This window comes from Columba livia, chromosome 4 (genome assembly GCF_036013475.1).
Source record: "Columba livia isolate bColLiv1 breed racing homer chromosome 4, bColLiv1.pat.W.v2, whole genome shotgun sequence".
In the NCBI taxonomy this organism is placed as follows: domain Eukaryota; kingdom Metazoa; phylum Chordata; class Aves; order Columbiformes; family Columbidae; genus Columba; species Columba livia.
The window spans coordinates 67,716,789-67,738,071 of NC_088605.1; the positions used below are offsets into that span (position 1 = coordinate 67,716,789).

The window sequence follows — 21,283 nt, forward strand, 5'->3', positions numbered from 1 at the left end:
TCTAAAATAAACAAAGTATGCTTGGAACAAAACAAACCCAGGCACTGTAAAGGTTCAGTGAACTGAGGAATAAAGCTACATTTAAAGGTGTTGGTTTTGTTTTTGTTTTAAAAAAAAGCCTCTATATTCCATATTTCAAATATCTATCTAGTATTATAGTGTTATATTTAATGCATAGTATATTTTTTCAACAGTCTTATTTTGAGTCATTTTATTTAATGACAAAACAGTGTGAATGACAGCAAAAATTAGATTAACTCATATTTATGTTTCCATATTATGTTTCATAATGATACAACAATTTGTGTTGTCTTTTCAGGAAGGGCTTATTCAAGAACATTACAACAAGCTGCCATCCCCTTACTTCCCAAGAGGATATGTGAAGAGCGTTACAAAAGAAGATTCACAGGAAGAATGCTCTGTGCTGGAAATGTCCAGGAACAGAAACGTGTTGATAGCTGCCAAGGAGACAGTGGCGGACCACTGATGTGTGAACGCCCAGGGGAAAGCTGGGTTGTGTATGGCGTGACCTCCTGGGGCTATGGCTGTGGAGTGAAAGATTCTCCAGGTGTCTACACAAAAGTATCATCTTTTGTACCCTGGATAAAAAGTGTGACCAAATTATGAACATCTGAAATGAAAAACAAACTTTGTTAACAAAGTTTGAGGCAGGACAACTTGAACAGCACAGACAGTGCACAGCTGGGGCCCACAGTGGGTGGAAATGGACACATTCATGTCTCTTCATTAAATCCAAGCTGTATACACACAACCTTTCCAGTTATGGGTTACTATCCAAACAAAATCCCTCTGTGTTGAGGAAGTTTATATTGCATGAACAAGTTACCATGTATTTAAAAGAAGGGGAAAAATGATAGCCAGTTTAGAGTAACATTGGAGCAGGACAGCTGGAGAGTTCACTATGAGATTCACTGCCCACAGGAAGACTCTAGTCCAAGCTATTTATGTTCTGAACTTCGCTAGAATTACTTGCACATCTCAGAATTAATCTTCAGTCTAGTTTGTTTAATCACTTCTTGACTGGTATCTTATTATTCCTATGATCTTATACTTAGCCGGCTAATTTTGACTCATGTTTCATTAGATAATGAGACAGGTTGACTCCTGGTGATTAATTCTGCATATGCATTAAACATTAGAAGGAAAATAACTGTAAATAATCAGATCAACAGCTATTCTGATAAACGTTCTCACAGCTTATTGTGCATAAAATACATTCCCAAGTAAAACAGGTAGTACACTGCAAGTTAGTTTCCCTGCAAACATCCTGCACAGTTGCAAGAGCTAGATCAAAAACAAATGACCTCTTATTTTCTTTCTTCTAGAAAAATACAGTTTGTCTTCTTTCTGAAATTCCTAACTTTTAGTACATACAGCATTTCAGAGAGAATTTACTTTTCATATTTACCACTAGCTGTCAGTACAATATCAGACTAACAAATATCCAATGCTCTCATTGCTGGCTTGGAGGGGCTTTACTCAAGTAACACAAAGAAGCTTTGCCAATCTTACAAGAGAAAGTTGGAAGTATGTACAATACAAATATTGGAGCTGTTGAGACAATACTTGTCTGAAAAGGTCTGTGAAGTCTTGAACTACTATTTTCTACACTATAATGCTTAGACAACTCTCTCCTGCTTAGTTGCAACACTGATTCAGACTGATCTTACAGGAAAGATGAGAGTTATTTGAAACCAGTAATTGCAGAACACTTGTGTATCTTTTATCTAATAACTACTTAGATTTCTCACAGTGATTTATGACACTAGATTAAAAATTCAGTCATATGGTCCTTAATACCCTCTCCTATTCTAAATATAATTTAGAAATACCTATGAGTTAGATAGTTTTCGGTGACTGCTATAAAATTGACATATCTTAATTTCATTTAACTCCTTTTACAAATACTGTTAGCTACTCTATAGAAACCTTAATGGATTATTATAGAAATGGCCTGATTAAAAGTTACTCTTGATGAACAAGATAAATATAAAACAATTTACTGTCCTTTTAGAAAGGGCCACTGCATTGAACTTATCACACAGAACAGAGGAAATAATTATTATCTTAGTGCAACATTAATGAGTATCAGTCTTAAAAATATCTGAGACTAGAGTCAAGAGTGAAACAGGAGAGTTCAGTGGTACCTCTGCAACCCCGTCAAAGACCGTTCTGTGTGCTCTACATATTATCTTAACAACAAGCTTCTTAAAAAGCTGAAACGAAAGCTCTGTGGCCCATGAAGCACTCCAGTGTGACAAGTGTGGCAGATGCGTGTCACCACATAGTGACTGTACAAACTGTGACTACAAGTGACTGTTTTCTTGTGTTTCCTATCCCCATACACTCCGGCTATGACGATGTTGTGTGGCCTTTTGTGAACAAAGTGGGATGCTCGTATTCATGTTGTAAGTGGGCAATCATTCATTTCTGTATGGTTCTATGTCCCTCTGGTGTTGTAACAATTATCTAAGACAACTCAATTTACATACAAACTGGCAATGATTTGTGGAAGCCCATGTGATGAAAGACTTTGCTCTTAATTTCTCTCAGACCTCAAACTTAGTTTTCAAGTGTAATGACTAGTTTAAATATCTTGTTGGAACTGGTGCTAAACTGGTATGTGAGGTGCTTGAATATATTTTAGTTTTCTGTAATTACACACTATTTGAAATAGTGTGAAATATTAAAAACTTAATAAAATCATTGTACTGTGACCATCTACTGTTATACCTATGTGAAACACTCTGCTAGTCAACTTTAAAGCCATTTATTTTTACTTATACCTAGCCCTTTTAATTAAAGGAAAGAAGAAAATATGTCAAAAGGTATCAATTTGTACCATCAAAGCTTTGCTCTACAAGACCCATTATTTTGAAACTTGTGGTGAAGTAGGCTAGGTAGTGCAATATGTGTTGTGTACAGGGGAAATCGTAATTTTCTTTTAGAAGTTGCACCAACAAATACAATATGGGGGAGGGGAGGAACAAACAAAAACAACTCTGCACACTAAATGTAGTAAATATTTAGATTTAGTACAGTGGTTCATTAGTTTTGTTCTTTTAATAGGATGCTTTATTGTATTTTAAAATGTCGCACTACCGTTTTCATGCAGAGAGCATGTCTTTTTAGTTTCTAACATAAAATAAAATCATCTTTGTTATGCCATTCTAATTTTTGTTCAATGAGCCTGATGATGTAAATGTATACAATAAAAACTGGCACACTGACTAACTTTTATACATTAATCCTGTGGATAATGTACAAGCAGCTGCTGCAGGAACATTAGCTGAGTAAACTTCATGTGAGCTTCCATAAGTGAAAAATGGTGCTCTTGAAAATATTTTCTTCAATGCATATAGGCTTTGGGCCATTTTCTGAGGGATGGAACTTTGTTCTGTACAATGCAATTCCTACTGCTTTGTGTGCTTTAACTTAGACTAGTTAGGTGGTCATAAATAAGTTAATCCTATACTCTTAAAACTGCTTGAGATTCCTTGACTCTTGCTGCTTTCCCCTTTTTTAACATTTTTAATACATACAGTGTTGCAGAAAAAAATGGTCTTCAGCCTACACTAATGGGTTCTTGTATTAAGTAAGGAGGTCACAGTGTTCATAGTGGCAGGAACTAAGACAACACTCAGCACTTCTATTCCCAGATTAGATGATCATTTTAGACACTGATGTGTATCCAGCCAGCTTCCCCAACACTGTGAAGATTTATTGTTAGATGCAGTACCTCTGAACTTCCCAAGTTTTTTCTCCATTTTCCAGAGACTATACAGATGTCAGAAACAAATAACAGAAGCATTACTGCAACTAACACACAAAGCCTATTTAAAATGAATTTATCTCAGCCCTGAACATTTTCCCAAACGGCACATTACATACAGGCACTAGACCACAGAGAAACTCATTTTATGATCATTATACGCAGAATATCTATAACCTTAGCTGTCTTATTTCCAGAAAAAGTCACAGCACTATAGTAGCTTATATTTTAAAATGTTAGTCCTGAATCAATGTTCTCCATTCTTTTCAGTGTGAGTGCAAGTATTTTGTGCTTCCAACTGCTAGAATATTTATACTCAAGATTAAAATGCTGTTATAATTTCAGAGTGTCCATCACTGAACATAACTTACAAGAAGGCTAAAACAATTAGGCTCAAGTAGTAGATAACAGAACAAGAATCCACCCAGAAAACAGGTAGTCTCTGGTATTAGGAAAGAATAATTTTTTGTTTGTGCTCCAAGCTGCTAGGTAACAGCAAATGCAGTTAATTGAGGCAGTAGAGACAAGACCTACCTTAGACCTACACATTAGATACCTGCTCACATGCAGTAGTGCCTATTCCATTTCTTTCCACGAAACACAGAAACTGACCATGTAACTTCCTGCAAATGCAACACCAAGCAACCACAAACTGGAAAGACTGCTTTAAAATTTGGAAGGAATATTTACCTTTATAGCAACGTAAAGGGAAAAAAAAGAAAAGAATGGGTTGCATGAAAGTCGGTAAGGTGTGAGGCACTGGACGTAACTGCAGATGGAAACAGGTACAGAAAAAAAATGAACATCTATAAATATAAGAGCCATTATGCAAAAGGAATAGATTGGGAATTAAGTTTACAGAGAAATTACAATAAACAAGCTGCCCTAAGCCACGTGGAAATGAAAAAGCCACATCTTGTAAGAATAAGCCTATTGTAGCCAAGTACTAAGAGAAAGCAGATTTCACTACTCTCTGTGCATGTGACTGGATGTTCATGGAAAGCTTCACAGTAAAGGTAATGACTCACTAAGAGCACTCAAAACTTGTAAGATGCCCACAGCAAACATTACAGTTCTTACTTTTGTACTTGACTATAATCTTGAAATAGTTTTTCCTTCTCTTGATTTAAACCCACTGTTTCATCTTTGCAAGTTCTAAATATTTTATGAACAGCTCAAAACTGAATGTTCACAAATCTAACCTGCAGGGCAACTCAAGGCACCAGGCCAATTCATCCAGCCTGTGACCTGCTTGCCACCACCTGTTCCCAAGAACCTTAAAGCTGACAGATCATGGGACTCATGACCATTCAAGTGGAAATATCACTTACCTCATCATTTGGATCACACAGTGGACTATTAGAACTGCTACATGATCCTCCTCTAAATTATAGTTTCACACAAAAGAATCCTCCATGATTGGAGGCAGAGAGACAGCACAGTCAATTTACAAAGGCAACTTGCTAAAAAAAAAAAAAAAAAGACAATTCAGTTATTATGCACTGAAATTGTTAAAACAGATTAAAAAGGCAGCTGTTGTCTGATAAAAACAAAGGTTAAAATTCAAGGGATTTGGGACAACACATCAGAGAACCACATCAGTGCAATGCCATGTAACAGACAAAAGCCAACACCAAAAAGCCTGAACTTTTTGGTCTTTCACTGACCACAAAAGAAAAATGCTTCCCTCCAGACCTTCATGCCACATTCTTGACTTTTGTGCTTTGTGTTAATATTGCTTTAATGCATTCTAAATCCTTAAGAAGCTGATCCCCAACCCTGCTCCTGCTTCTTCCTATTTGTATTTGCCTACACCTGGTTTTCCTCATGGGATCAAAGATGGACACAAAAAAAAAAAAAATTACCTAAAAAATTAAGGAAGCCACTTTGCAAGAAGAGGACCTGCCAGGAGAGCAATCACACCTGCAGACAGGGCTAGCACTATCTCACCCACACCTTGTCCACAGGATAGCAACAGTTGTCCTGGCCACCATCTGCTCAGCATTTGCTTGTGCAAGAAAATAACTGCCCTTGTAGAACAGATGCCCTTTTTTTTTTTTTTCCTAGAAGCACCTAGATTACTACTCAAGTCCATGCTCCTATAAGAACAGAAAATTCACAGTACATTCTTATGACTGTTGGCTACACTTGGCAGGCAAAACTTCAAATCCTAAGCAGTAAAGATGTCATATGATAGTGTTGTATGCAGAGCCATTAAAGAGTAATCACACACCACCAAATAAACAGGTATAGTCCCCTTATTATAGCTCTACATAGAATATACCTTGAGCTATACTCTGTCAGTGGCAGGAGAAGCACGTGGTTTAAAAAAAAAAAAAAAAAAAAAAAGAAAAAAGTTTCCTATGACAGCTCTCTAATCTCCCTACCAGCCTGTTCCATTATGAATAACATGACCATCGGAAGTTATTTCCTCGGATCTAATCCATGCTGTAATTGAAGTCCACACTTCCCCTCCCCCATTTACTTCAAATTAGAATGGCCCCTCAGTTGCCAAGTACTCAGCAGACATTGCACTGCATGCTTGATCTGTTCTAGCTTCACAGATTATTTCCCAGGCCTTTCAAACACTATCTTGCAAATAATTTTAAAAAAAATCCTTTAAGTGGAAGATATTCCACAAGACATTGTGCCAGCAGAGATGGATGTTACCTACAACAGTTTTACTTGTAAGTAAAACAACTATCTTGTCCAATTCTGCAACAATTCACCACCTACGGGAGCTCCATATACTACTTTATTGAATATGGCCTGAAAGATGCCTCAGCAACCAGAATTGAAAAAGCAGCTACATTCAACATCACTATTTCTCCCTTGTACCAGTAACCTCCAACTGAAGTTATGTGACTTCCAGACAACTAGAGAAAACTGGCCAGAGTCACTGCTTTGGCCTGAAACCACAGTCACAAGCATTAGGCCCAGCTACCAAAAGCTGTATCCCCACGAGCAGTTTGTCATGTACCACTAGTCCAAAGAACACATGAGGTTCTAGTCTTGGTTATCAGTAGTCTTGCAAAGAAGAAGCAATAGGTGCAGTATTGTATCTTTATCTTTATTGACTTAGTAACACATTTGAAGGCTTTACATTGGCATATATACCAAAATCATGACTGAAGATTTCACATTGATTTTCTAGACTTCATAAACTTACCTTCATCTTATGCAGTGGACTTACACTCCTTGCAACAGCCTTTCTAACACAGTTAAACAGTAGAAGAGCCACCACTGAAGGTGCATGTCATCAAATTTAGTAATACTGCAGAGTACAGTCAGCCACATGAAGTACAGCATAGCCACCAAACTACATGAAGAATTGCTTCAGACTTGGTGGCAGCCCGAAGATAGGAACAACGGAAGATCCATAAAAGAGGCACAAAATGATCTAGTCACCCCAACAGTATTGGTACAGAAGCAGACAAAGCTTATTTCAGGCACAGCAAGATACATTCCAACCCCTCTTTGCAAAGATGAGAGATGGACTACAGAATTTCATTTAGGCTCCAAGTTTGAACTTAAGTAAAAAAAGCTTGTTCCTGTTACATCTAAAGCAACATAAAGACCTATCCTAAAATTAGCTTTGGCTAGCTCTGTTTGATAATCGGAGATTATACTGCTCACAAAAGGCATAAATTCCAGATGATAAGGCAGATTCACCTTTACCCTAAATAAAAATTTAGAATTCTAGCCACAGCTATTCTTAGAATTCATGTGGAATTTAGCCCCCATCTTCTTCTGCCATCACAACTGGAAAGTGTTTTTCACCTGTAAAAACAAGTTTGAGGCAGTTTAATACGGCTACTGGAAACACATACAGGACAGCAAACATCACTGAATAGTATTGCTGTTGCTCAAGTGCGTGTCCGTTCCTGGTGTGCAAAGCCAATCCCACACAGAGACAAGATACTGATTTTATTACAGAGTTGAGCAAGTCTGGATGGTAGATCAAACTATTCTAATGTAGCTGAAAGGGGATCAGCTTCGACGATTGCTCTCAAGTGGTTGCTGTCAACTTCCACAGGCCAGCCTCTACGTTCCTCATCTTCAAGGCTCTCATCGCCTTTGCAAAACTTCTTGACCCATCACTGCACTGCATGTTCGTTAGCAGTTCCTGGGCCAAATGTGTTGTTGATGTTGTGAGATGTATCTGCTGCTTTATGACCCATTTTCAACTCAAGTAAGAAAATAACTCAAATTTGCTTTTTAACATCTTTTCCATAGTCTAAAATAAATATAAAATAGCAAGTAATAAGTTAGTAGTAAAAAAAACAAAGTGAGAAAACCGCATTAAAATTATGTATAAAGTAGCAACATTTATTTAAGAATGTATTCCAATATCAAACAGTAAGTTTCAACCATACAAAAACTGCAATTTCTTTTGCACCAATAGCACACCAGCGATACAAAGTTACAGTTGTTACATACAAAATCTTAACACAACATACACACCCTCAGGGCAGTCCTGAAGGGCTGCCTGGTTACGCATTTGCATATTGGTTACATAAGCATCGTACTATTGCAAACGTTCCTTGCAGTAGTCTTGGGTTGGGCCTGGGCCTCCCCTTCTGGGGTTGTGATTTTTAGTATTATAATGAGCTTATAATGAACAAAGTTGATGTGAAGGACACCTTATCTGTCTCAAGATACATTGTTAAGCAAACTAAACTAATTGCATAGGTTCCAGGACGTCCAAACTGCCAGTACAGGTGCTCCTGATAAGGAGTTCATCTTATCACGCTTCTCTTTGTTTTACTCTCCTCAAAGGTAACTCCCTTGCTCAATCCATCACTCTTTGACGGCTTCAAGGAGGGTCAGCCTGACCTAAACTCTGTATACATTGTTGCTCATTGCTAAAAGTTAGGCCTAAGTTTAGGCAACAATATGATGCCCTCCTAGAAGTTGCAAACTGCTCTAAAACAAAGCTGTTAGCATCAATTTGGCATATGCCTCTGCTCTTGCATTTGCAGGTTACTCTTGGTGCTCATTTCACTAAATCAGAAACGTGATTATTGAAAAAGACATGCTCCTTGCACAGGCATCCCCGAGAAAACTGTGGATTCAGATGCTTTTAATTGGCAGTTTGTCAGGCAAAAACACTATCAACATGTTTTACCATAATCCACTATTCCTAGCATATCTACCATATCTACACCCAGGCCAAACTCTTGCCAGTCACACTAACTGATGCACTTGGTTATATTTCTGTGACTGAAACACAAACGATGCATGCCCTAAAAACAAAGCACCAAGCCTATACCTCGATTTCAACAGACAAGTCTCAGAAATGCTCAAGTCGGTGCTACTCCCGCCCAAAACCCGACTTCTAAGAGATTATTACGTAACACACACGCAGTCACGTACTTTTTGAGGTAAGGATCTTCAACGGCAGGTACACCTCCGTACTTGCACCGTCTGCGCTCCTGAGGGGAAAAAAAGAAAAAAGACAACGCTTATTAAAGAACGCTTACTAAAGAAAAAAAGAAAACGAAAAACCAAAAACACCAGCAAAGGAGGGAGACTGCCAACCCCAGGGCCTCTGCCGACTCGGCTTGTTACTTGCTACAGTCAACAACTAATACCCACAAGACGGTAGAAGTTTTGCCAATTAGCAAGGAACTGCTCTTCCATGCCTAGGAAGGGGGACAGCCACGGGCGGCAGCCCCCATGGAGTCATGGATGAACCTGCCCCCAACCCGCCGCTCCCACCACGTGGCGGCCGCCATTTTCCCAACCGGCGGCCGCTCCCTCCCTCACTCCGGCCCTGGCCCCGCCGCCGCCGTCACCACCACCACCACCACGGCCTAACAGCTCCCATCCCCTCTGCCTCGCCACAAGGCCTACCTGCGACTCCCTGCGCTGCCGGCTCCGCCCGGGCCCAACTGCGACTGTGGCAGAGCACGCGCCGCCTAACGGCTCCGCGCGGGCCCAGTCAGCGAACACCCCCGCGTGCCCAGCCGCGTGCCCAGCGCCCCGCCAACCGCCCCGCATCGCCTCCCCGCCAACCGCCGCCCCTCGCGCCCGCCAACGGCCACCAGCAGCCCCGAGACCAACAGCACAGACACCCGCGCGGCCACCACCTCGCGCTGCGCCGCGAACTAGGCGTGGCCAGAGCCGCGACCCCTCCCACGCGGCGCGCGTGACCGGAGGGGCGGGGCGAGGGGCGGTGCTGAGCCTGCGCGGCACGGACCGGCGGCCGTAGCGCGGCAATGGGCGGGGTTGTGTTTGCTGCGGGAACGCGGTGTGGGGCTTATCCGCATTAAACCATTTATTTCGGTTTCTGGTCCTTTCTGAGTCTCCTGAGTAGCATTCCCAGGAGAAACCGAATTAACGGAGCTGTGGAAAAGGGTCTGCAAGTTACTCCCCAAACGAGGCAGTTCTCTTTACAGAACCACAGACTCACAGAATGTCAGGGATTAGAAGGGACCTCAAAAGCTCATCGAGTCCAATACCCTGCCGGAGCAGGAACACCCAGATGAGGTTACACAGGAAGGTGTCCAGGCGGGTTTTGAATGTCTCCAGAGAAAGAGACTCCACAACCCCCCTGGGCAGCCTGTTTCAGTGTCTGTCACCCTCACTGAGAAGTTTCTTTAAGTTTAAATTTAAATCCTGTGTTCCAGTTTGAACCCATTACCCCTTGTCTTACCATTGGTTGTCACCAAGAAGAGCCTGGCTCCATCCTCGTGACACTCACCCTTTATATATTTATAAACATTAATGAGGTCACCCCTCAGTCTCCTCCAAGCTAAAGAGCCCCAGCTCCCTCAGCCTTTCCTCATAAGGGAGATGCTCCACTCCCTTAATCATCTTTGTTGCCCTGCACTGGACTCTCTCCAGCAGTTCCCTGTCCTTCTGGAACTGAGGGGCCCAGAACTGGACACAATATTTCAGGTGTGATCTCACCAGGGCAGAGAAGAAGGGGAGGAGAAACTCTCTCAAGGTTCTTTAGATGGCCTAGACATTGATGCTGCTTTCTATATGGAGACAGAGATACATGTGTGTATGTACATGTGTATGTACGCTGGGTCAAGTCATAAGAAGACTGGAACAGGCTGCCCAGGGAGGTTGTGGAGTCTCCTTCTCTGGAGACATTCAAAACCCACCTGGACACCTTCCTGTGTAACCTCATCTGGATGTTCCTGCTCCGGCAGGGGGATTGGACTGGATGATCTTTTGAGGGCCCTTCCAATCCCTGACATTCTGTGATTCTCTGAGCCTTAAATACTGAAACACTATTATTTGTTACTTGGTAAGCATAGATTAAGAAGAAAGGTTGTGAAAGATAAATGAAGTAATCCCTTTATGTGAATACGGGTAATTTTCCTTTTCCAGTCCATGTAAGTAAGTGTGTCTGGTTAATGCTGGTCAAATCCCCACACTCTTGTTTTTAATTACTATACTTTTTATGCCACAGCATCTTAATTTAAGTATTTTGCAGTCATTCTGAGCAGGGGCAGGGCAGGCACAGGCTGTAAAAGCTGCTCCTGGCAACAGCTGCACCTCAAAGGCAAGTTCAGGGTCTGTGTGGGGCTGCACTAGAATGGTGCTGGGGCAACGTGGGCTTCTGTAGGCCAGATGCTACTGAATGACACAGCCCGGGGACTGAAAATCTGGCTCAATCGGCTACAGCAGGATGACTTTGTATTTGAATTGTTAGGGAGGTCTGGAAGAAGAGGCTAGAATAGGCGAATATTGTACTGCAGAAACCTGCCTTTTGGCTCATATCCATGTTTTTTTACCTATTTTCTGTGGAAAAGATGGGAAATTATTTAAGGCATATCTTATCACATTAGATACCAGTGCCATAAGCTCGAGCCTCAGCTGTTCTGACCTTGTACCATTTGTGTTCAGAAATTTTATTTCCACTCTGTCACACGCATTAAAAAGCTGGCCCCTGCCTTTAGCTCATAATGTTTTCATTCAAGACAGAGTTCTGTAACTAAAATGTATGTACTGTGCTTGTATTTAAAAGTTATGCAGAAAACATTTTTCTATTTTGTGATTTAAAATTTTTTACAGGAGTAAATCAGTTCAGAACTTAGCTGAAGAAAGGAGCTTTACTGGGAGACTTATAGGAGAGACATTCTTGATGAGATAATTGGGGAGACAATAAGATTTATTTTGAGGAAAGAGAGTCCATTTCTCTGATCTCCTGAATAACACAGGCTGTATGATTTCAACTAGTAATTCTGAACCGAACACCTTTATCACAGTTGAACTAGGCCACTTCTGTTTAATACCTTTTGGAAGGAGGGACCTTGTGCTCCTAGATTGACAGCTCTCCTAAGCAGACAAACCATCTGAGCAATTAAAAGTACATGAGCCTTATTTCCCATCTGAATTTATCAAGAGGAAGAGAGGATCAGAACAGAAAAAGGGAGGCAAGAAAATATTGTATTAAAAAAGATGGAAGTAAACTGACAGAAAGCAGAGTGCTGAAGAATCCAGCTCACTATATGCTTCTAAAGTCTATCAACCTTAATTTGCCTAAATTCCTCCTCCATTCAGGTTTCCCCAGCCCTTGGTTTCAGCTGTTAATTACTTTCCTGTTCCTGTGATTTGTCCTTTGATGCCAACTATTGTGCCTTCTTGATCCATGTGGTCCACAGAGACAAAAAAGTGTCTTTGCCTTTGAGCTCTTAAGAGTTTTGTGACTGGAAGAACTGAAAAGAACCATTAAATGAAATCAGATAAATTGGAGACAGGTCAGGCAGGTGTTATTTGTAGCAAGTATCTTTTCCCTTTGCTTAGTATCATTCTGTTATTACTTTACTGTTCCACTTTTGTTATGCTTAGAGATTATAGAGCTAAGTATTTTAAAATAAGCTTAGACTTCTAAATGTAGAGGTTGCATCATTTCTCTCTAATTAACAGAATATTTTTTTAACACAGGCTTCGTATTTTCTACATTTCTGTGAAGATATTAAGCAGCTTTTGCCCAGCTAGATAGTACACTGTTCTATTCTGTTCTGAATTTGTTGGTAACAGTGAATTTTCCTTGGGACACTCATACTGTCTTTAGAGGTTTCTCCTAAGAAAGGTTTCCTTACATCTGTGTAGGCTGATGCATTGGCACAACTATTGAATCCCCAAGGCAAATAATTTTAACAAAGTCTGCTTGTTATCTTAAAATAGCAAGCTCTGGCAATGTTTCTACAGCACATTAGCAATTTCTGGCACAAGAAATAAAAAGTAAGCAGGAAGCAAAAGCAGTAAAACGAGCAGCTGCATAAACCACTAATATTCACTCACTGGGAGAGTAAGCAATATTTTTCACTTCTGAAAACATTTCATGCTGCTCCCCTGCTCCTGGATTATGTTGTATCTCAGTGTCAAACTGCAATAGCTGCTAACAAACCTGGAAAAGGACAACTTCTGTGAACATAAAAATCATTTCCACACAGCGCTATATTTTCTTATCAGAGTTTATTGTTGCACTTCAGATACCATGCCACTATGAGAATAATATATATTTTTTATTTTAAAAAACTTTGAGAAAAATGTTTCCAGCAATTTTCATTCAATGTGAATGACAAGAGTATTACATCTATAAACATTGAAATATCTATTTAATTTCTTCCTGAGGAAGTTTCACATTTTTAAGCAATGAAAAAGGATATTCTGTACAAGATAGTCTGCAAATCATTGAAACAAATTCTTTCTGCACAAGTAGAACTGGGAAAATATCACAGTATTTTCAGGAATGTTTGCTCAAATAATTAAGTGAATTCATATCAGGCTCTGTGTTTACACCCCTGAACAGTCACTTTCTGCTCATAATCACACATTGATTTTTAATGGCACAGATGTCTGCAGAAAGCAAATTTCAGAATCATGTTTATGAAAATAAATGTGAAGCTCACATCATCAAGCATTTGTTAAAGAAATTGCTTGTGCAGTTATCTACCAGGGGAACAGAAACCATGGCTGTGTTACCAACCACTATAAAACATCTGACTTTGACTAGCAAATAAAAATTAGTTGTAATGGGTCAGTATTTTTTAACAGTATTAATGTTGATAGTCTATTTGTGGAAATCAAATACCGATTGTAGCTAAACTGTGAATAGAGGTTAAACTTCTGTCAGATAATCCATGTCGTATGACTTGCTTATTCAGCTGTACTGATGTGCATCCTATTGTTTGGGGAATGACACATCTAGATGTTGTCTGCATGCTTTGCTCAGACTCCATTCTTCACCAAGTTGATTGCACGTTAAAAGTCACACTGTATTTTTTTAGTCTCCTGTTAAATGTAGGAACGTATTTAAATAGAAGAGTTCTGGAGGAAAAAAAAAAAAAAAGGGATTCATACCAGCCTTGTATAAACAAGTAACAAACAAACATCGGAAATTCGGAACTGCAAAGAGCACCAGCAGTTTGCCTTTACTTCTCCAGCACTTCTGTGTCTGAGAGGAGCCTGCCCTGCATGCATGGAGCTAATCCAGCAGCACCTTTTCTAAAAATGCTAATGTTTAGCAGCTGCATCCCAATAGGAGCTTTGACCAACGCAGGTTCAAGGTCACACACTTTCAGATGCGCAGTTCTGGGCTCAAAAGGTCAAGCTACTTTGTTCACAGTATTGACTGAGGTAAAATTACCACAGGAAGCCACTGAAGATTTCCCTAGGAACGCATTCTGTTCCCAGTTCCATCCTTTAGAAAAAGCACTAGACAGCACAAGGGCTCCACCCTGCTGTTCCTCATCAGGACTTGAGAGTCACCATGACACTCCTTCCTGGAGGATGAGCTTTGCATTCAGCTGCCAAACCAAGCCTAGTGCATCCCAAGCCAAAGCTGTGCATGTGGGGGGCATATCCTCCCAGGGCTACATGGTGACTGCACTTGGGCTCTTCTACCAGATCACCAACAATGGCAGGGAGCTCCTTGCTGTAGCTCAGAGAGGACTTCACAGAAGTAGTCCACAGATCTGAGATGTGTCACCTTGGCTGTTGTAAAATTTCTGGAGGGACAATGAGGCCAACGTGCATGTCCCCATCACTGTTCTGTCCCTGAGTGCCCACTCATTATCTTTTTGCAGTGGCTTTGATTTCCCAGAGAAAGAAAGCAGTTCTTGAAAATGAAGAATGAACTATGAATGTGGCTGAAGCCTGTTTCTCCTGCATGCAGGAGTCACTCAATTTATGCAGAGCATCCTCTCACCAGGAAAACTTTGGGCACTTCAGAGTGCTTAAAGTTTCTCCTGTTTGCTTCTGTTTTACAATTGCTGCTCTGAAGAGCATGGGGTAACTGAGGCAGCAGTGTACGTAACAGGAGCTCCATGTAATCCCTGCAGATTTTTAAAAAATGTTTGAGTGATGTTACATCAGGTTATGTCAAGGGTAAAATCAATCTTGCCAGGATGAAAACCCCAGGTATTTTCTCCAGTTATTCAAATTAGTTGTAACAAATCCATATATATGCTGGCAGGACACACGGGCTGTCCACAGCATGCTGAGAATTTGCTTTTACAGATGCTCAAAATCCAGAGTGTTTCTTTTATTAAATAAGTACTATTTTAAGACAAGTCAGCTTTTGGGCCAAATCCATATGACAGCAAAAATCTAAAGTGAAATGAAGTGAAAATGCTCTCTAATAAATAATAAAGATGCTCATCTTAAAAAAGTCTACTCTAGTAGGTCCTCATTGTTAATCCTGCACGTTCCCTTAGCAAAAATGTGCTGCGTAAACAATATTGTTATATGCAGCAAACTTGTCTAGATTTTTTCTTTGCAGGCCTATCAAAACCAGGTGTTACATAGACAAAAATCAATAAATAAAGACTACCAGTTAGAGGCATAGTAAGGACCTCAACATCTCTTTTCTATGTAGGGAATAACTGACTGGTTTCTATTCCATTACCTTAAAAGTCAAATTATATGATTATATAAGTGCCATAAAAGAGTACTGAGACATATTATGTTTTCCCACCATTTGACGCATGTTTTTAACTATTGATTCTAAACCAAATTATGCTAATATTACAGAGCTACTGTAAAAAGCATTGCTCTTTTGTTTTCACTACATCTTCATGCCTTCAGAAATATTCAGAGCCGAAGTTCAGAGAAGCAGCATCATGGCCATACTCAGCTGAAGTTTTCAATGATCTTCTTTCTCAACTTTTAAATACTATTAATTAGACTTTATCTCACATCTAAAGTGATGTATTGTGAGATGTATCACTGAAATGTATCACATAAATGTAAGGCTGGATGTTTGTTTTTTCCATTATTAGAGTGTGAATTTCTACTGTAATTACACACTGTGTTTGGTTGTTTGGTTTGGTTTTTGGTTTTGTTTTTCCTAAAGCTTATTCCTAATATTTAAAATGGACATGTTTAAAATGTCTGGAATGAGGACCAATATATTCATCTGGAAATCTGATAGATTTTTTGCAGCTGGTGTAAATTGAAGGTTACTGAAAGCTGCTACAATTTTGATCAGGTTGAGGGATCTTGGAATACACAAAGCATAGAGTGAAGGCAAATAAATAAAGGAAAAATTAGGGGTACTAATTATGGCAATCTTAGGATGGATCTGTTTCTGCTCTTTAGCAATGTTTCATTCAGTTTGGTGGAATCACTCCTGCCTCACAACAATGTAATATTCAGATCTGGCTGCTCACAGAAGCCAGGAGTGACAGACTGCTCATTGCAGGGCTTGTTTGGTTCCCAATTGTACATGTGTAATACTGCTCGTAAGGATTATACCGCAACTTTTGTGCTTCACATGTCCAATTAAATTTCTGTTTGGAAAACAGCTACATTCTGTATTTTGCCATTTCAGTCAGTACAAAATCAGACGTAATTATGGATAAAGGTCCTTACTGCCTTGTAAGGGTTTGTTGTTACAGGTTATAGTCATGTTTTCTGTTTTTTTTCTTTTCTACATGACTTTTGCCTCTGGCTTCCAGATTTTGTTCCATGTATTTTGCTGCTAAGCACAGCTAGATCATAAAATAGTAACTGTACTTCTCACCCTTGTAAATATATACTTTGAGTATTAGCAAGCCGATTCCAAAGGCAGAAGTACACTTGGCATTTTGTGCTATATAAAGTTTTCTTATTTTATGTGAAACAATAATCAAATAGTAAGAAAAACTGTCAGTGGTCTAACAATGGGCTACAAAACCTACAGAAGACACCATACTTTTAAAACGATATATAAAAATGTAAATATTTACCATGAAATTGGACAGGTCATGTATCTCTGAAGCTTATACCAGCTGCAAATAATTTCACATATGTGCACGGCAGTACACAAGTCCACAGGCCCAGAAAAGTTTATGAGAAAGATTTGGCCCACCAGAGCTCTAAGAAACACATGTATTTTCACAATCCACATGCCAGCATATGGAAATAATTTCTTTTACTCTTTTTTGAAGACATATATCTTACAAAAAATTCTTGGTAGATACTGGAGACTTTAGGTATGATGACTGAAGCATGGGAGAGAGATTTCCAAAAGCCGTGTCTCAATGCTATCTTACTTTCTGTAGCTCCTGTCTCAGCCACGATGGCAGGGGCTGTCCCAATTTGTGTAGGAGTTTTGACAGTTCCACATTGTGATCTCTGTAGTAGCTTGACAGAAAAGCCCTGCACTGATGGATACAAAAGGAGATATTTTTATTCAGTAAAATGCTGTATTGCAGTTGCTGTGAATTCTAGGTTTCCAAGTTTGTTCTACCTGTGACAAAACTTTACTTTCTCTTATGCAGTTTACGTTGTTCTGTGCTACCTACTGCATGCAAGTTTAAGCTCTTCAGTTAGGAGCTTAACGGTAAAAGATAATTTAAAGAGGAACAAAGTTTGTTCAAAATGAACACTGAAGTCAAAGCAAAGGATCTGATTCTACTCTCAAATAGTCATGTAAAGTAAGAATCACACTGAAGCCAATGCAGTTACTTTGCATTTACTGAAGTGTGATTGAAACCAAAGCTTCTAAAATATCTTTGTATGTAGGCATGTATCAGTTAGTAACTATATTTTCAGAAGCACTTAGAGTTGAAAAATAGAACAATAAAGTCTTGTTTTATCTCTGGTCAAAAGCCTTTCACCAAGTTATTTTATATCAGCATGATTCTCTTGATGTAAAGTTACTTACAATCTAAGTACTGTGAGAAAAAAAAAATCCAGGCTTACTTGCCAAATTAATGCTGCTGTTCAAACTGTAAGTTTTTATTTGCATTTTAGTCAGGCTAAATAAAATGGGAATACAGGACAGAATAAACACAAAAGTTACAGCTAGAAGAGGAGATTAAACTGCCCTTAGGTAAAGGCTGCAGCTAATGGAAGACCTTATCACTGTCTACAACTACCTGAAAGGAGGTTGTAGCATGGAGGGGGTTGGTCCCTTCTCCCAAATAACAAATGATAGGATGAGAGGAAGTGGCCTCAAGTTGCACCACAGGACGTTTAGATTGGATATTAGGAAAAAATTCTTAATGGAAAAGGTTGTCAGGCATTGGAACAGGCTGCCCAGGGCAGTGGTGGAGTCACCATCCCTGGAGGGGTTTAAAAGATGCGTAGATGATGTTCTTAGGGACATGGTTTAGAGGTGGACTTGGCAATATTAGGTTAATGGGTGGACTCAATGATCTTAAAAGATCTTTTCCAACCAAAATGATTCTATGATTCTGTTTGATCTGATGGAAATGTCTTCATTTGAGCATTTGTCTGGGAAGGTATTTATAAAATTCATAGAAATAGAAGCTAACAACTCATTATTTGTCATGGTCCAACTAAAAAACAAGGGATCAGACACAAAACCACATACCTGATCGTGACTGAGAAAAAACATGCACTGTGGAGCCTCTGCTGCTTAAGTCACTTAGGTAAAAGGGACAGGTTTCCAAGTGAATTTCAGGGCTGCCAAGTTTTAAAAGTTGTTTTCTTTGATGGCTTCAATTCCTCACGTTTGAAATAAAGAACTGAAAAAGCCGATGTGCTCTACGGCTATCTTAAATGTTTCATTTGCAGGGAAAGGTAGTCAAATAGTGAATACCTACTAATTTTGTCTTCTTTCCCATCTTTTAATTATGCCTGTGTGGTGTCCCATATGTGGCAACTGAATATCTGTATAATGCAAATGACTGTAGTGGTTTACCTCAGAATCCATAGGAGGGTATTTTCTACCTTTGCTCTTTCCAAGACACTTTGTTTTTCCCTCTTCCAGGAGCTGACACCAGAAACCTTTATGTGAGTCAAATCTGAAAAAAAAATATTTGGTACACTTCAACACAGAAACACTATAAAGTAAGTTACTTATTTTTATCTCTGTTAAATCACCATTTCAGGAGAAAAGGTGGCAAGCAAAGTGGGGAAATGGAGAAGCTGAGGAGGGTTAACAGGAGCAAGGTAGTAAGAGCTGGGTACAGATACAAAGCGTGAACCAGAAGTAAATAAAGAGAAAAAACAAAGGAGAGAAGCAGGAGCCAATACTAATCCTGGAAAGACTGAATCTTACGAAAGAAAGGCTGCGAGATGCTGCAAGGAAGATGCATCTTCCAAGTTTAGACTGAAGTGGATACCTGCTAATGATACAATTAGGATCCAGGTGATTATGAGGATTACTGTTGGTACAGAAAGATTTAGTATGGGCAAAGATACTGGTATGTGGTGTTTGTCTTCACTGGATTAATTCAAATACAATAATGATAATAAAAATACCTAATAAAGTCTTTGCGTTCTACAGGTGTCACACATTTTAGAGCACATGTTAAGGATTACATCATGCCTTTGCAGAATACATACCTAGCCAAGGGAAAGTAAGCATGCAGAATAAAGGCTGAGCTTTTGCTTGCATCACAGACACAGGTAACATCTGTCTTCATTGTGAAAGACTCATTATAGCTGAGAAGTACCAACAGGAAGTAACTTACTAGTGAACAGCTACATTGGTTGGAGCAATTAGTTTATCTCCCAGAGAACTTTTGCAAGCTAAGATAGAAAGCACTTCTTCCAGCTGGGCTTACTTTGTTTTCGTCAGAACATTGCAACCATGCACGAATTTTTCTTCTTAGTTATCTTTGTCCACTCTATAAAACATAACCTAACCTACAGTTCACTTTCCAGTCTTTCACTCTTGTCTTGTAAACCTGGTATATTGGTATACCAATATATACATAATATCTAATATTGGAATGCCAATATAATGGCCTTGCAGCCATTAAAGAATTAGAAGCTACAAACCAATTTGAATTCTCTACAGAAAGGATACACAGACACAAGTGTGTTTTGTTTCACATTGCTGTATTGCAATTTTGTAATTACAAGCAAAAAGAAATTCTATTTTGTGTATCTTTTGTAAAAGACATGCCAGAATGAATTAATTTAAAGACAAATTCATTACTGGTGTAAATAAGCTGACATCAGCTGAGGGGACAAAGGGAGACACAAAGGAAGATGCATGCTGTAGAATTAGATGCAGGTGGGATTGACAGTATCCAGGCCAAAGGATACTTCAGTATCAGGCCTTCAGTAGAAAACAAACATGTTTCCAATATACTTAAAGACCCAAACAATCCTTGAAGTTACCTCTTTAAAATGCACTTAATTCTACCTCATGGAAGATGAAGGTTTGTTTTGCTACCTGTGCCATAAAAAGGCATAGAGTAAAACTAGATGGAAGCATTAAACAGATAAATGTCTAGGAAAGAAAACCATTGTTTTCTGAAAGCCTCCCATAAAGACAGGTAATAGGCTTATATTCAAAAGAGTAAACCTAAGGTTACCAGTCTTATTTTAAGGGCAACTCAATCTAAACGTTAGAATCCAAAGGATTCATGTATACGTCCACTTATGACACACTGAGTGGATGTTACATTCCTGACTGATACTGTTGAGTCTTTCTATCAAAAATAAGGAAAAACCAATTCTCTTTCTGTTTATGTATGTCAGCATTCCGTGTTCCGTTTACTTACGGAAATAAAATTCCTTTCTCTTCACCCAAAATCCACATGCAATTCTCACAAAACAATACTTCGTTAATTTGTCAGAGGTGTATGTCTGTAAGTCAGGCTCCACACTGAGTGGCTCAGCATATGATTCACAGAAAATCTAACCCTGAATTATGTTCTTTGCAAACAATGGAGGATATATCCTTTTGATAGCTCGTATGAAATGCAGAAGTATGAGAGACTATTTTGCAGCAAGCTTACTTAGATATTAACTGGTATTTTAGGGATGTAGGAACAGGTGAAAACGATGCTTAAATTAACTCACGTTAGAGCTTCAGAGTAATTATAATGAGGAGAGACGCCCAGAAATTTCTGCACTTCATCCATTATGGTAGATGGGTCAGTTCTCAGCTGCTGTCCATCAATAATTAGGAGCTACAACAAATAAAATAAATGAAAGCTTAATTGACAGTTCATTATTTCAAGCTTCAAACTGAAACTTCCACCTCTGTCAAACTCATTCATTATGCAGAGAGAACTGCCCCAGAGAATGATAATTGGTCCAGTTTTGTCATCATCATTA

The 21,283-nt window shown here is 39.3% G+C and overlaps 2 protein-coding genes and 1 non-coding gene across 8 annotated transcripts in view; 1 reads left to right on the forward strand and 2 right to left on the reverse strand.

The window, feature by feature from the left end:
- PRSS12 (serine protease 12) overlaps nucleotides 1–3,269 on the forward strand; it is a 45,537-nt gene extending 42,268 nt beyond the window's left edge. For both annotated transcript variants that reach the window (XM_065062759.1, XM_065062760.1), the window contains exon 13: nucleotides 320–3,269. In XM_065062759.1, the coding sequence (XP_064918831.1) occupies nucleotides 320–627 (308 nt within the window). In that variant the 3' untranslated portion in view covers nucleotides 628–3,269. The remainder of the gene's footprint in view (nucleotides 1–319) is intronic.
- A 6,086-nt stretch (nucleotides 3,270–9,355) lies between these two features.
- LOC135579486 (small nucleolar RNA SNORA24) lies at nucleotides 9,356–9,486 on the reverse strand. Its single transcript, XR_010472634.1, has one exon. It is a non-coding gene; the product is annotated as a small nucleolar RNA SNORA24 (small nucleolar RNA).
- Nucleotides 9,487–12,133: 2,647 nt separating this feature from the next.
- LOC102089076 (bifunctional heparan sulfate N-deacetylase/N-sulfotransferase 3) overlaps nucleotides 12,134–21,283 on the reverse strand; it is a 299,272-nt gene continuing 290,122 nt past the window's right edge. For 2 of the 5 annotated variants that reach the window (XM_021298612.2, XM_065062754.1), the window contains 4 exons: nucleotides 21,026–21,135; nucleotides 18,909–19,011; nucleotides 17,293–17,403; nucleotides 13,215–14,086 (listed from right to left, as the gene is read on the reverse strand). In XM_021298612.2, the coding sequence (XP_021154287.2) occupies nucleotides 14,072–14,086; nucleotides 17,293–17,403; nucleotides 18,909–19,011; nucleotides 21,026–21,135 (339 nt within the window). In that variant the 3' untranslated portion in view covers nucleotides 13,215–14,071. Of the gene's footprint in view, nucleotides 12,469–13,057; nucleotides 13,164–13,214; nucleotides 14,087–16,986; nucleotides 17,404–18,908; nucleotides 19,012–21,025; nucleotides 21,136–21,283 lie in introns of those variants that run through there. The other 3 variants (XR_010472552.1, XR_010472551.1, XM_065062755.1) reach the window with 3 other exon arrangements.